The following is a 16,210-nucleotide window of genomic DNA, read 5'->3' on the forward strand; positions in this document are numbered from 1 at the left end:
CACAAATACATATAAATACATACACACAAATAAATATAAATACATACACACAAATATATATATATATATATATATATATATATATATATATATATATACACACATACATATATATACATGTATATATACATACACACACATACACATATATATATATACATATACGCACACACACACACAAACATATATATATACATATACACACATACATATATATATATACATATACATACATATATATATATATACATATACATACATACATATATATACATATACATACATACATATATATACATATACATACATACATATATATATATACATACATACATATATATATACATACATACATATATATATACATACATACATATATACGTAAAAGCACCCACTACACTCTCAGAGTGATTGGCGTTAGGAAGGGCATCCAGCTGTAGAAACTCTGCCAAATCAGATTGGAGCCTGGTTGTAGCCAACTGGTTCACTAGTCCTCAGTCAAATCCTCCAACCCATGCTAGCATGGAAAGCAGACGTTAAACGTTGATGATGATATATATACATATATATGATATAACAAAATCATCAAGCCAAAATCATCAAAAGCTGAGTCAAATGCAGCTACATGAGATTGCAGATCTGTTTTAGAATGACTGACAAGATCGCAATTGTCAGTGTATATGAGTTCCCTAATGAGTGAAGTAAAAACCTTCGTTTTGAATTTCAGTCTAGTCAAATTAAAAGCATTCCCTGTTGTTTGATTCTTCATGTAAATACCCTCCTCAGAGTTTCGAAAAAGCATGTGAATACAGATATAAATCATCAACTTGAGATTTTTTCACAGTTTAGTTGTTTTTGACTCAATGGCTAAATTTTTAGGTGTGGCTATATTTAGTTTGTTGAGGCTTCAACAGCAGTATTTGTACTGTCCCTGATTCTTATTTTTCACTCGTAGTTGTATAACTATAATGATACTTTCATATCACCATAGCTAATGATTTCCATTTTTACACCATACATAAAATGCTTTTATTCTTGACAGTGGAAAGTTTTGATCAGAGAAAAGACAACATGGAATTCTCATTTCTGATTTAACTTCACTTATGAAAACTTCAATAAACATTGATGTCGTGTGTATGTGTGTGTGTGTGTGTGTGTAATGTATGTAGAAGAATAATCTATAGATTGTTTCAGAAAATGCTTACTTTGGTTCACAATGGCTATGATAGTACTTCAAACATTGTTTCCACATTATTATCAATAGATTCTTTTGCATCTTCTCAGAAGCAAAATAAAACCTCAAGAGTTTGGTCATAAATATTTATCTCCTTCATTTACTCTCAGTTTAGAAAGCTCTCATGAATTGCAATGGATACTTATTTCAGAAGACTGTAGCATTACTGGTGGAAATGGTTTTCACCTGATTTTGTGAATAACCAATATTTCGGTTGACTTAGTTGAACTCAAGGATTATTGGCCTTTGATACACATATTCTGACAAATTTGCTATGTTAAATAATCTGATAATGTTATACTAAGTGCGGACCAATATATATCCAAGTTGTGAAATAGCATTTATTCCATAAAAATAAAATATTCTAATGGAATGAAAATGATCTGAGAGTGTCCCTTACAGATATTATTATTACTGGTTATAAGGCAATGAGCTGGCAGAACTATTAGCACATTGAGCAAAATGCTAAGTGGCATTTCATCCATCTTCACAGTCTGTGTTTAATACAGCTAGGGTCAACTTTGCCTTTCATCATTTTTTCAGGGTTGACGAAATAAGCACCAGCCAAACGCTGGGGTCAATGTCAATGACTCCACCCCTCCTACAAAATATCAGGCATTATGCCCATAGTGGAAAGGACTATTATTACTGATTATAACACTGATTAAAAAGTTATCTTCTTTTAAACATAATAATTCCCATCTTAAAGCTGGAAGGAATATATATGGAATATCATCTGTTTTAAATCAGGAGAAGAAGCATCTTTTTATTTTTAAACGCTAATTCTAGTTTTACAAACATATAAAATATTCTAACAAGGAACCAGAAACATGACTAGATCATCAGCATCTGATTAAAGTATCAAATGTATTCTTGTGCTGCTCAATAAAAAGATATCCACTTTCCCTCCCTGACATTTCAGTGATCATATATGGATGGTGTTAAAGCATCAATTCTTCATAAGGCATCAAGTGGGGATGCTGGAGCGCTATCGCAGAGGCAGACAATTTTTAATACAAGCAGTCAGGCATGACTGAATTTAGAAAATATAATAACATAGTCTGACCATGTTAGATGTAGTCAAACATTTAACGCTACTTGGTTGCTGTGTCTATTTAATAAATTGCCAACAAGTAAAGAAAATCATTAACTTCTATATGCTGCAAATCAGTAAAACAGTATCTAAAATTAATCTATCAAAACACAGCCCACGATGATGATGATGGTGATAACGATGACAATGATGACAACAACAACAATGGTGGTAGTGGCTGCAATGAATGCCATTAAAGACAAAAAGTATTTTTCTTTGCTGATATTCATTACCACCAGCCCCATCACCAGAAAGTGTTATATAGCTTTAGTGAAAATGATAATTTTTATCTCTTGACACTTATGAATAGACAACCCTAGTGGGGGTGCTCAGTAGCAGAAGTTGTGTTTATCTTAACCTCTGTGGTCAGGAAACATATTCAGGTGAACTGTTTCAAAGACAAAACAAACAAGACAGTCAGTTCCATATTTTTCACATAGGAATTAAGGTCACTGACCTTTTATAAAGTTCAATGTCTATGGTGTCTACACAGTCACTGTGAATATCATGATATTGATCAGAATAATCTTTTAATATTATCATGTAATTTAATGTGTTTTTATACTCCATTTCTTTTGGATTGCCTGTCTGATGATTGCGTATGGTTTGTTAATCAGATGTCTCCAGTTACACTTAACACAGAAAATCTTTCCTTTTGCATTACTCTGAACATTATTTAAATAAGCATGGAAAAACAAACAGCAACAATCTCTGTGATGGTCAATTATTCTTTCAGTCTAAACAAATGAAATCAGACTTTTGTTGATGACAATTCAGATGAAAGATTTACTGCAAAATTCTTTCTGTCTCTTTTGAAATTGTCCACAATTGCACTCAAACATATTCATTATTTAGAAAAGAGCATTGTGTATTGAAGCACTGGTAGATTGTTAAAATAATTTGATTTATCAAACTTTTATTTTCCAAGTTTGTAGGTCTGTTGTAAAACTGTCAATTGAGTAGTAGTAGTAGTAGTAGTAAACATGATGCAGAGAGTCTAAACTGACGAGACCCAATAGTTTATTATTATTATTATTATTATTATTATTTGGAAATAAATGAAAAGAGACAATGGATGTGAGGTTGAAGCATTAAAGTATGGAGTATAGGTTAATGAGTTCAAGCCCTATAATTTCACAGACCCATTGTCAGTGTTAAGTGATCATATTAATGGCAAGTTCAAGTTACTTGCATGTTTAGGAACAGGTCATCAAGTATTATAGGAATGCTGTAATTAATAATTAGCTCTTTAATTCCAGATGTATCATAACTAACCACAAACTCACTGCCACAATATTTTATTATTTCACTGCCATGATGGAAAACCTGAACACAAAGCCACCACAGAATGTAACTGCAGACAACCAATGAAAATTTCTGTGTATCTGTGAATGTTGTTAGACTCCATGACTAAAACTGATACATCAGACACACAGATATGACACTTTCTCATTAGCTGACCATGCATCTGCAATAAGGTACCATTGCAACTTTTCATAATGCAGAACACCTAGTGGCATTTGCAACCAATACAAATGAAATGATGGAGATAATATCAAGGAATCAACAATCAATCTCCTGAATTAAGATACCATTAAGTAAAAGACATTGTTTTGCCTGGAGATAAAAGGACAACCATAAGCATATTTCTGCCTCAATGTGCAACATCAGAACAGTACTGTCTTACATTGCATAGCACATCTTATTCCTCTTACACCTCTCAACTAATCTGTAACTCTACATTCTTGCCCATTTACATTACACATCCAGCATGGCAGGGTTCCTTTCTTTCCACTCTTCAAACATCTGCATTCATTATCCAGCCTGCACTTCCACAATGCATCACAGTTCATACTCAAACATCATAACATCTGCCTTTCACTCAAAGAGAACTCCCCACCACCACCACCACCATCCCAGCCAGCACAGAGATACTAGCTCCCTGAACTTTTTCCACTTTGTTCTCATTCTGGCTACTCTGTTTTCAGAGCACCCTCTCCACTTTTGAATAGGCCACCTAGATCACCACAACCTGCCAACTACTTTTAAGAAGCATCTAAATACTAAAAAGAACTTATTGTATTGCCCCATACAAAGTCTTTATTCCTAGCCAGCCTGTCTGTGATTCCAGTGTGCTTTTAGTGTCCCTGTTGATTATATAAACTACTATCTATAGATTTATTTCAGTCACTTATAGAGATTTTTTTTTTTCTTTTTGTCAAATTTTATATTTCTAAGTAAATGATGTTCTTGAAACTAGACTTTAAATATATGATGAAATTTTTTACCATTAAAATATTGTTATAGTTTGAGCTTTATAATGGTGACTCATTTATATTTTTCATTCCTTTTAGGTAAAAGCAAGTATAATTCAGAATGCAAGAACCGTGAGAGATATCCTCGCTATCAGAGAAGGCACTGTCAATGTGATCCATTTCAGCCAGTAGTTATTGGTAATCTCTCAGACTGTATAATCGAAGAACCAATAAGAGCCACCCCAGTAGATAAAATTGACACATCACATCTTTTCTCTCCATTTTCTCATCAAGGCCCAGAGATGCAATCAACAACTGATGAAGAATCTTTGGAACAATCAGACTGTGGAGAGGGAAAAGCTTATAAAGCATTACTATGTCTCAACAGTAATAACATTTTGAAAGGAACTTCCCAGTGTTCCCATGCAGGTTTGGTTCCTTATTTTTACTCATGCTTTCCATTTCCTGCTCTTTTATATCCATTTCAAACTGATGAAGACATCAAACATAAAAATGGTGTATGTAATGTTGAAATTCCAGTTCCATTCAATGGTTCCAAACATATGTTCTCTATTGTTTCCATTTAATCTCTGTTGTATATTAATCTAAGTCCTTACAGACTGAATGATAAAAGTTTACATATGAAATATCAATTTAACAATATTACTTAGCACTTGACCCTCCTTTGAAATACACATATCCAGTTGACATCTCAAATTATTAAAATATAATTATATCTTAATATATGTATATATACAATATATTAACTTCAGAGATGACCAAATACATTTAAATGCAATGATGTTCTTAGCTGTTTTTAGCATTCTACTTAAAAGAGATCAGAGAAACTTAGACTTTGCATAGACATTTCAGGCAAAGTTTGCATTTGCACATAGTATGAAAATAACACAATTTACAAAGTAAATATTGCATATACACATGCACATTTAAATATAAAATGTGCATCAGTAGTGTGTGTGTGTGTGTGTGAAATCTCAGCTCATCACCACTATTTGCATATATAATTTTAGAGGGAGACAGAGAGTTAAACAGCTATAAGCATAAAAGCTAATGATGTGTAAAAACCTACATCTTTATACAAATTAATCAATATCTTTGCGGAATGTAAACATCAGTTTTTTTTACTTTGAAGTAAAGCAAAATCTAATATCACAATTTTATGCAATAACTTGCAACAAGTGAGTGCAGATTTGTTTATTCTGCATAAATCAGTTCACAATTATACTCATTTGTATATAACAGTTTTAAACATACTTCAGTTAAAAGTATTTATACAACTAAAAGTTATTTGTTAAATAGACTAAGTATCAAAAGGAATACTTTATTAAAATATCTAGCATTGTATATAATTTGAGGATCCATTGAAGTCTGTTTTCAATAATACATTTTCAATCTCATAAAATGTAGAATATTTATTTTAGTTTTTCAGCAAAACAACTATTTCTTTCATTTTATCACTTTTCTAAAAGACAATCTGATTATATATTGAACTAATGTTTGACTTTATATTCATTTAAAAAGGTTAAACATCAAATAAAGCATATTTCAAAACTAATTTTAATAAGTGTACAGCTTATAATACATTTCAAAATGTTTTTTTATACCGAAAGTAGTTTGTACATATTTACTAAATTGGATAGAGACTTAAAATGTAATGACAATCTATACTTCATTGCTAGTAGAGTAACTAACTAGAGCTGGATAGCAAAGAAATGATCTGGGGAATAAAATTTTAAATATTTTGTAGGAGAAAGTCATATTTGCAGTTATAACGATAATGTTCATCTTGAGTGATAATCATGTTGTCATCAGTGATATGTGAGAAACTTTTCTGTTTTGTATTTGCTGTTTGGCTGCTAGTTTTCTGCCTTCTCAGTTTTTTCCTTTTTGTAGTATGGTGATATCCAATGTTTGTGGTGGGAATGGGATGTAATTTTAGTTTGCTTTTTTTATTGTTTTTTGGGGGTTAGGACAGGGGGTAGTGGTTATTGCTGTTTATGTGAGTGCTTAAGAAAACTATTAGGATGAATAAAATAGTAAGATAGATAGACAAGTGCAGATAAAAAGGTAGAATGAGAGATGAATACAATGATGAATACAAGAAAGTTTAAAAAAGGAAATGTGGGGTTTTATTGAAGAAATATATTAGGATAGAGGGTGGTTGACAGGGAGGAAGTTGTTATGGAGACAGATAGATAAGTGGAAGTTTATGAAATCAAAGGGAAGATATTGAAAGCTGGATTATAAATGCAAAAAGAAAAGAACACAACTACTTAAATTCTTTATAAATTCCCTTAAATTCATGTAATTATCTGTAAGTCAATTTATGTCTCTAAATGTCTGTTTATCTTTTTACAACTATTGGCAATGTTTGTTAGGATATTCATAACAAAACTTCTCTCATTCATGCATATGTTTAACATCTGTTTTACTAGTATAGGTTGAAACCCGTTTGAGGCAACATTTTACAGTTGGATGCCCTTTCTGGTGCAATCACCTGTTTTTGAAGGAAGGGATTTCTTTCCCCACTGCTTTATGGAAGTGCAGACCAACCGGTTGCAACATCAACATTTGCAGGCACATACACACATGTGCATGCATGTGTATGTGACTGGATTTCATAGTTTCACAAGGAATTTATTAGTGGTTGTAAAAGTAGATACTTGTCCAGTACGCATACACATATATATACATGCATACATATACATATATATACATGCATACATACATACATATATATACATATGCATACATACATATATATGCATATACGCACATACATACACACACACATACATACATACATACATACATACATACATACATACATACATATATATATATATATATATATATATATATATATATATATATATATCTGACAGACATATAAAACAAAGTGAAGCCAAATAAGTTATATTTAGTAAATAATTATTTGTATATGAAATTTGAAATATTTGCAATGTGGAAATGAATATCACATGAGCTGCATGAACATAAGATTATGTAGGAAGTTAACACAAGATAATGTTAATGAACATAAAAATGAAACAGCTTTATAAGTTATGTGCAATATAAGTCAAGCAAAATGTATTTTAGATGTATAAAACATTAAGAATAAACAATTTGTTTTATTTTTCAAAATTAATTTGAAGACTCGTGTAATTTGTTTTCCAATTTAATATTGATACATGATTTTTAAGAGTTCTCCTTCATCTGGAAATATCTCATTTTAATCCATCATTAGAATCATTTCCAAAAACATCATCACTGATGTGACTTTTGCCATTTATTTTTTATCTAATTAATAGGTCCACAAAATCCATGCTGTACATATCAGTGTAAGTCTACTGTTGCCAAAAGATATCCTCCAATTCTTAATCAGTTTCCAAATAATTTCTAGCTTTCCTTTAATATTTCTCTGCTTAATAATTGTGACATTTTCTTCTGCAATTTTTGGTAACACCAGAGGAAACAAAGGATGCAAAATGTTTCTCCCCTTCTTTCCCTTGTAGTCAAGAATATTCTAACTTTATAAATTAAGTCTTCCTGTTTATCCTTATTTTATTTATTTATTTTGGTGTAAGAAAATTTGGATCTTGGATTAACATAAAATGCATGCTCTTACTAAATTATTCTTTAATTCTCTTTTTTTTTTTTATTTAATTTTAATTTTGTTGTTTTCCATAACAAGGTGAAATAATTTTTAAAAATTATGCAACTTATAGTACCTAGTTTTAATCATTCATTCATATTACACCCACTTTTCCACCCTGGCAGGGTTCAGATAAAAATGTTATTGATGTATTGTTTTAGAGCCCTTTCTGATGTCAACCTTTACCATTTTTTATAAAGGATCTCTTATTTCAAATGGTCTTGAAGGCACAAAACATGCAAACAAGTTATTGACAGGAAAGCGCCATTAACAACTCTGCCTCAACCTCGCTTTGGTTGGCCTGAGGCTATAGCAGAAGACACTTCTCCAAGTAGCCATGCAGCGGAATTGAACATGGGACCATGTGGTTGGGAAGCAAGCTTTTTACCACAAACCACACCTGCACCTATCATTCAACATACTTAACTCTTTAACATTCTGATTACTCTGTCAAATGTAATGCTTATTTACTCACATAGTTTCCAGTTAAACTTGCATTATCTCGTAGTTTCAAGATTTCAATGATATGACTATTTTTGGACTGACATTGTTGGGTAGGTGTAAGAGATCAGAACTGGCTTGTTTGAGAATAAAACAGAATAATTTAGTTTAAAAGGTAAAGGGTTAAAGAAATATTCTTTATATTCAGTCAAGTATGTTAGCAAGCCCATCTGAAAGTATTAAGTAAAAGAAAAAACTTCACCATACACACTATCATATCTATATCCTTTATTGACAAACAGCGTTCAGAGCTCTGACAAACATTTCAATGGATTTATTAAGAACTGTTATTCATTTTAAAAATAGCATTACACAAAACATAGGAGATGTTTGAAAATTCTTTTCAGTTTTACTACAGAGCTGTAAATTATATTAATTCGTATGAATAGACGTTACCGTTATATTCTTTAAAGTTAAATTTTTATTATCTCGTTGTTGGAGAAGTCTTTTTACTTCAAGCATAGTGAAACATATTAGCTTGTTTCAAGCTATATCATAGCAATAAATCACAAATAGTAAACTCTAACCTGGAATATTCTTTTCTAAATACTCCAGATGGGTTGAAAGGCCCAGATATGGCTGTGTGTATATTTAAGAAGTTTGCTTTACAACAATGGTTTCTGGTTCAGTCCCACTGCTTGTTGTATTGGACAAGTGCTTTCTGATTTAACCTTTGGTCAACCAATGACTTATATATATATGTATATATATATATATATATATATATATATATATATATATATATATATATATGTTTCAAGTAGTTTATTGCCTTTAGGACAACAACTACTCAAAATACAAACAGTAACTAACAAATACACAGCTTAGGTTGTACATCCCAGAACAAATGAAGTGTTCAGCCATGCCTTGCAGACATGATTGCAAAGATGTCAATGCAAAGAATGGCAAGTGACACTTGCTGAAACAGCCACCCCACGTCACAGGCCACATCATCAGAACCTCAAATGTAGAAGATAATGCATGATTAATTCAAAACAATGTGAATTCATAGATATAAAATTTGACTGAGTAATCTGTATGCTAAAGGGTTGATATTAAAGTAACTACATGTTTACCTCATAAACTTTCAATGGTACCATTACGAACTATTTCTTCAATTTTTTTACCCAACTTTTTGAAAAAGTTAATTCCTTATAAGATTGCAGTGATCAGAGATCAAGAGTAATCTAGTATTTACGGTACTTTGATAAACGATAATATACTATATAAACGTCATGAGACTGTCCCACTCATCGCTTCCATCGTCAAGAATATCTCTATTATTCATCCTTGTTATCTAACCTATTTGTTTTCCTTCTTACAATTTATTTGTTTTGAAGTTTGTATTCAATCCATTTGTTTTAGAGTTTTTTTTGTTTTCTGAAAAACAGTTGTTTTGTTTGTTTTTATGAACGCCATCCCCTTTAAGTAGCAGCTCAATAAACATCTTCAATGTCTGTGACGATAGTTATGGAAACATTATCGTAGAAAGGTTTTGTAAATAGAAAATTATGATTAAATATAAAACAATAGTTAAAAGTTAAACATGCATGAAAAATTATGCATTCTTTGTAATTTGGTAATTTATTTTGTTATTTCATTTATATTATTTCCGTTATTTAAATTTTTATCTCCATTTAAAATAAGTGCAGATATGAGATAGATATTCATCTCTCATGTGTTAGGTTATATGTATTAATTTAGATCTGCATAATAAATCAGTCCATTTAGAATGCTAATATTTCATTGTTTTCTTTTAAGTGCATGTTGCATTTTTTATGTTCCAGCTAAACATAGTTATCACAATTATTCACCGACTCAAAAAAATCACCAAAAGTTTTTTGAAAATCTTTTCCCCAGATCTATGCTACATTTTCCTAGATGTATATGTAAATATTTTTAAAGATCTATTATAGTTTTTCGTTAAATCAGTAATTAGAGTAATACTGTCATTGAATTCTTCACTGAGCTGTAAATATATGGTTTCAATAATATAATTAGACATTTTACTATAGTTGAGAATTGTTATTCAGGAACCTATTAATTTTTGAAGGAATGAGTATAGGGTGAGATTTTTGAAGTGTCTAATTAATAAAGCAATTTTATGAAATTCTATCTTTTCAAGACTTACTGCCACATACTGTAGAGTAGCAAGTAGAAAGACATTTCATTCCATATATAGTTAATTTTATTCAAGGAATATTAACTAACACTAACAATTATGTTTCATGAGAAAGAGTATTAGTTTAAGTTAGTGCAGGAGGGTGAGATATGATTAAAAAGCTAGCCAAAAGAAATTATGAAGTGAGGAAAAAAAACTGATGTGATTGACCTATTATTATTATTGCTATTATTATTATTATTATTATTATTATTTACTATTATTATTTTATGTACAGAAGATAAATCTAAGCATGTATTGGTCTTCTCGGATCTCTTTATGAAGTAATGATTAGAAAACCACAGAGTAAATGTCAATTTGTTGGTGCAGAAAAGTAGAAATGTTCTCAGAATAAATTACTCTTAGCTACCATCCACCTGAAGAATCAATAAAGTTAATGCTAACATGCTTAATGTAGGGAGCATTAAAGAACAGGAAAAAAAAAACAGTTGTGACAAAAAAAGAAATTGAACTAAGTTTTGATTGAATTGGTGGCTATTTAGAAATCTAAGTTTTACAGAGATTCTTTAGGCAAAATGTACTATGTGAACATTTACATAAATATATACAGACAAGACAGGATTCCATAGTTTCCATCAATCACATGCACTCACAAGTCATATAAGAATGTGCTTGCCCAAGATCCCATGTAGTAGGACCGAGCCAAAATTCATAATTGAGAAGTAAGATTTTTTAACCACAGTCATTTCCTGCATGTGCACATACATCATTCTTTGCAGATACATGAAGTCACATCCTCACCAATCATCATAGATGGCTGCAGGTAGTAACTGAATTGTAGAGCGGTGGGATAGTGGAACTTGTGCATGTCTCATATATGTATATTATAAATGGTATTATTAGTCTGAACAAAAAGTTAAAGGACACAATACAAAGTGTAAAATGTGTACAAAAATGACATTGCATATCGGGAGATTGAAAATTAGGCTGTGACTGACAGTTACATTCCTTCATCAACTCACCGGTGCCTCCATGCTTTATTCAACTAGAATGCAGTCATTATTTAGTGTTAGTTACAAGTAAAATGCATATTATTGCTTTGTAATGCACTGTCTCCCATTGCTTAATCTAAAGCATTCATGCACAGTTTAAGTGAATAAATATATATATAAACACATATGAAGTTTATTAAATGTTTACCATGTCACATATACTGTAGATGCATGCATACACACTCACACAAGCATGATAACATCTATACATGATTGCAACTTCACATGTATATGCACACTCAGCTTCACAGACTCTCTCACTCACACACGCACACAAATGACCCTACGATCTACAACATGTATTGAGTACTCCTCTTATTCATTCAACAGAGATCAACGTATGCATGTAGACATACAAAACCATTTATACGACACACATACACCATCAGCACTCCAAAACAGACAATATATTAATATATCTTATACATACACACATACATGTGTACACATGATATGTTTGTGTGTGTGTGTATCAGTGTGCACATGTATATTTAAATATATGTGCGTGCAAACTATTTCAAGACAAACTATCTCTACAGTTCTACAGTTATTACTAAATAATTTCTTCATTTCATAGTTTTGTATTTTCTCATAATCAGTTCTGGTGAATAAACCACAATTATTCCAATCACTAGGTATCTGTTCTGACAATTGAGACATGTAATTGCTTTAAATTAGCTGACAATTAACAAATAATATTAACAAATTAAACCTATAGAAATTGAATATTTCATGTAAAACAGAAAATTTAATAAAAATGCAAAAGAATTTGAAAACAAAATGAACTTTAAGATGTCTTGCTTAGTTTGGTTCTCCAGACAAACCTTTAAAACAAAATTAGTGAACAATATCTAAAACAATGAATTCTTTTTTTTTTTTTCTGCAATTCATCTGCTAAACTATATCTGAAAGATATCTTTTAGTTCTTTATGTAATATGTTACCAAATATAAGAAGTAATGTGTGCAGATTTTACAATACTTCACATTCAATTTGCTATATATTAAATACAAAGAATATACATATATATATATATATACATACATATATATATATATATATATATATATATATATATATATATATATATATATATAGGTGAGAAAGTTGGTATGTGAAAGCATGTGGTTGGATGTATAAAAGATAATAAGAGTGAAAAAACTACAGAAGGCTTGTGTTACATGGTTAAAGTATATATTTAAATTATGTCAGAAAAATGTTATAAATTGTTTTTGGTATATAAACATTGTATTTGGAGAAATAACCGGTTTCGTGTTGTCTTTTCAAATTTCTCTACTTCATTGTAACGTGTTCGCTCAGCGAACACGTTACAATGAAGTAGAGAAATTTGAAAAGACAACACGAAACCGGTTATTTCTCCAAATACAATGTTTATATACCAAAAACAATTTATAACATTTTTCTGACATAATTTAAATATATACTTTAACCATGTAACACAAGCCTTCTGTAGTTTTTTCACTCTTATTATCTTTTATATATATATATATATATATATATATAAATAAAAGGAAGACTTTACAAATATATTGTCTTAGATATGTAAAAAGATTTCTGGTCCCACAGGTTTTAACTGTTTCATTGAACACTATTTATTGCTTCAACTTAATGTTTTATTTTTCAGATAAATTCGAATCCTGTTCTGTTTCTTGCCCAGTAGATTGTCTGATGTCACAATGGAGTTCTTGGTCTATGTGTAATGCTTCATGTGGTTATGGCTTCCGTGAAAGGTACAGAACCGTTGAGCAGAGCCCTCTATTTGGTGGAAGGCCATGTCCAAAATTAGGCAGTAGGAATATAGAAAGTTTTCGGGTAATTGATCTTTAATTCATTTTTTTTTTAAATAATATCCTCAAATTGTAATTGTAAACAGAATTCATTGTAAATTCTTTTAGCCTTTATTTACTTCCATTGCTTTAATATTATGAAGAAAAAAAACTGAAAATCATATCAAACACCTACAAATGAAATATGAAAGTTATTCAGAGTAAACTAACAATGCAGTTATAAGAGAATTTCAAAGCATAAAAGAGAGAGAGAGAGAGAGAAAGAAAGAGAGAGAAAAAGAGAGGGTCAAAGAAACAGCATGCATCTGGTTTCTCATTTTCTTTTATAAAGTAGTTTATACACGTGGCCAGCTGTAACTGCAAACAGTTATCTGTGCTGACTACTCTTGTATCTCAATACAGGTTTCTAATGCTGGTTTAAGACAAAAAATTTGTTTTAAGTATGTAGCCAATTTTCATGGTTAGTCATTGGTTAGAATTTACTTCATCACCTGAAAACAATGAAAGATTTCAGAAGACAGCTTCAGCAATATTTTGACTGAATGTAAAGCTATATAACTAGCTACATTTAATCCTGTATTCTGCCAGATTTGCCATTTCCCCAAAGACTATTGTCTTCTGATATATGCTAGGTAACCCCTATTAAGCTTAAAATCCTTTTTATTCTGTATTTAGATGCTATTATCAAAAACAGGTATATAAAACTAGCTACATTATGAAATTGATGGGAGGAAATAGACATATTAAACAATAAAATCATGTCAGAGATTAGTTTTCTTTGCACCATTGATATGCAAGTATGTAACCACAACTGGCTATTCCATGCATGAAATGGTTAACCTAATAATATTACAGACATAAAGGTTAAAACACTCTTCATATAATTTCTGCTTCACATAACAAATCGACTCTAGGTTAAAGATTTGCTCAAAATTATCACTACATCTACTTTCACTTGACTTGTGTTCAATGATTTAATCATAAAATTTTTAAGTATGAAAACAGAAAGAGAAAATAAGAAAACTCAATTTGAAATATGCACAAAGTTAGCAAATAAAATTGTATGCTGTAATAAATGACAGAGCTTCAAAATCTAACAACTGTGGAGATTGAACTTTAAAAGACTGAAAGTTGGACAGATTCCAATTTATGGTTACTATTAAGTTTACACTCAATGAATCTGAACTAATTACTAGAATCTCTGATGTTTGACCATCTGGTGGGTCATAGTGCAGCAGAGAAATCAAACAGTCAAACCAACTTGGAAATAGGAGGTCAGGTCACAATAATATTTTCTTTCATTGTTGATTAAAAACATTGATTAGTTCAGGGGTCAATAATCATGTTGTCATTTTTCCAAATGAAATTATCCTTGAAATCTTTTAAAACCTGTATTTGTAACAGAATCAACAAAAAAAAAAAAAAATTGACTTCATCTTTGGATTCATAATCTATCTGAAGACCAATAAAACCATCATAAAACTGATGCCTAGTTCTCATTATACAAACATTATGTTCTTCATGCTTCACTTAATCCCAAAGAATTGACTGTCAAAAAAAACTTTTGAAGTTGAGCAAATTATAACTTATGTGTTTGCCATTCTTTTCTTCTTTACTTGTCAACTGCTGTATCGCATTATATAAATGCATCACAGCTTTAACTTTTTCACTCTATTTCTGTTATTTCTCTCTCTCTCTCTCTCTCTCATTATCTCTTCTGTCCAAACCTAACACAGGAATATATTTTAGCAATTGTTTCATACTTCAATTCTTTAGTTTATTCCTGTGTCAGCCTACACAGGATTAAAACACTGCACATTAGTAATTAGACAAAAAAAAAAAAAATCTCAATTATTACCAAATAATTTCTATTTATACTTCAGGTTTATTTTATGAATTTTAAATGTTGGACTATTATTTCAATTTTCTGTTTGTTTTGCAAGTCTCTTGATGTGAGGTATCTTGAAACAGATGTCATTGTATCTTGGGAGGGTCACTTTGTTGATATTAACACACACTTTGGATGCATTTCATTATTCAACAAGTTAAATAATTAATTCCTTGACTAATAAATTTGATCAATGAATCAGTTGGCCTGTCAGAGTCCTTACGTTCCTTTTAGCAGCTTGATTAATGATGTGCCTACTAAGCACTATTTCTATCATGATGTATCCAATGATTGATCAAACAATTAGTGAAGCACTCAATTAATAAACTGGTAAGAAAGAAGTGAAACAGAACAAAATGTGTGAATGTTCTAATTGGCAATATGACCCTCCCACGATACAATATTTAACAGATATTCTGAGAGATAAGAAAAATATGTTCTTTTCATTCTAAGGAAATATTTTGAAGCAATTATTTCAAAATGTTACAGTCGAAAAATTTAACCTACTGTTAATTTCTGAACAGGAATATTTGTTAGTCTATAACAAGTCAAGCTTGATTCTAAATTAGTAGCTAATTAAGA

At 30.6% G+C, this 16,210-nt stretch overlaps 1 protein-coding gene across 36 annotated transcripts in view; it reads left to right on the forward strand.

Moving 5' to 3' along the window:
- LOC106878639 (thrombospondin type-1 domain-containing protein 7A) overlaps nucleotides 1-16,210 on the forward strand; it is a 1,055,067-nt gene that overhangs the window by 955,262 nt on the left and 83,595 nt on the right. For 20 of the 36 annotated variants that reach the window (XR_008265800.2, XR_008265799.2, XR_016244538.1 and 17 more), the window contains 3 exons: nucleotides 4,682-5,011; nucleotides 7,915-7,944; nucleotides 13,578-13,765. Coding sequence is in view for 29 of the 36 variants with exons in the window: in XM_089364004.1 (XP_089220130.1) it covers nucleotides 4,682-5,011; nucleotides 7,915-7,944; nucleotides 13,578-13,765 (548 nt within the window). In the remaining 7 variants the exon portion in view is untranslated. The remainder of the gene's footprint in view (nucleotides 1-4,681; nucleotides 5,012-7,914; nucleotides 7,945-13,577; nucleotides 13,766-16,210) is intronic. The other 16 variants (XR_016244537.1, XR_016244542.1, XR_016244541.1 and 13 more) reach the window with 1 other exon arrangement.

The sequence above is a fragment of the Octopus bimaculoides genome, chromosome 16, assembly GCF_046866305.1.
Source record: "Octopus bimaculoides isolate indiv1 chromosome 16, ASM4686630v1, whole genome shotgun sequence".
In the NCBI taxonomy this organism is placed as follows: Eukaryota; Metazoa; Mollusca; class Cephalopoda; order Octopoda; family Octopodidae; genus Octopus; species Octopus bimaculoides.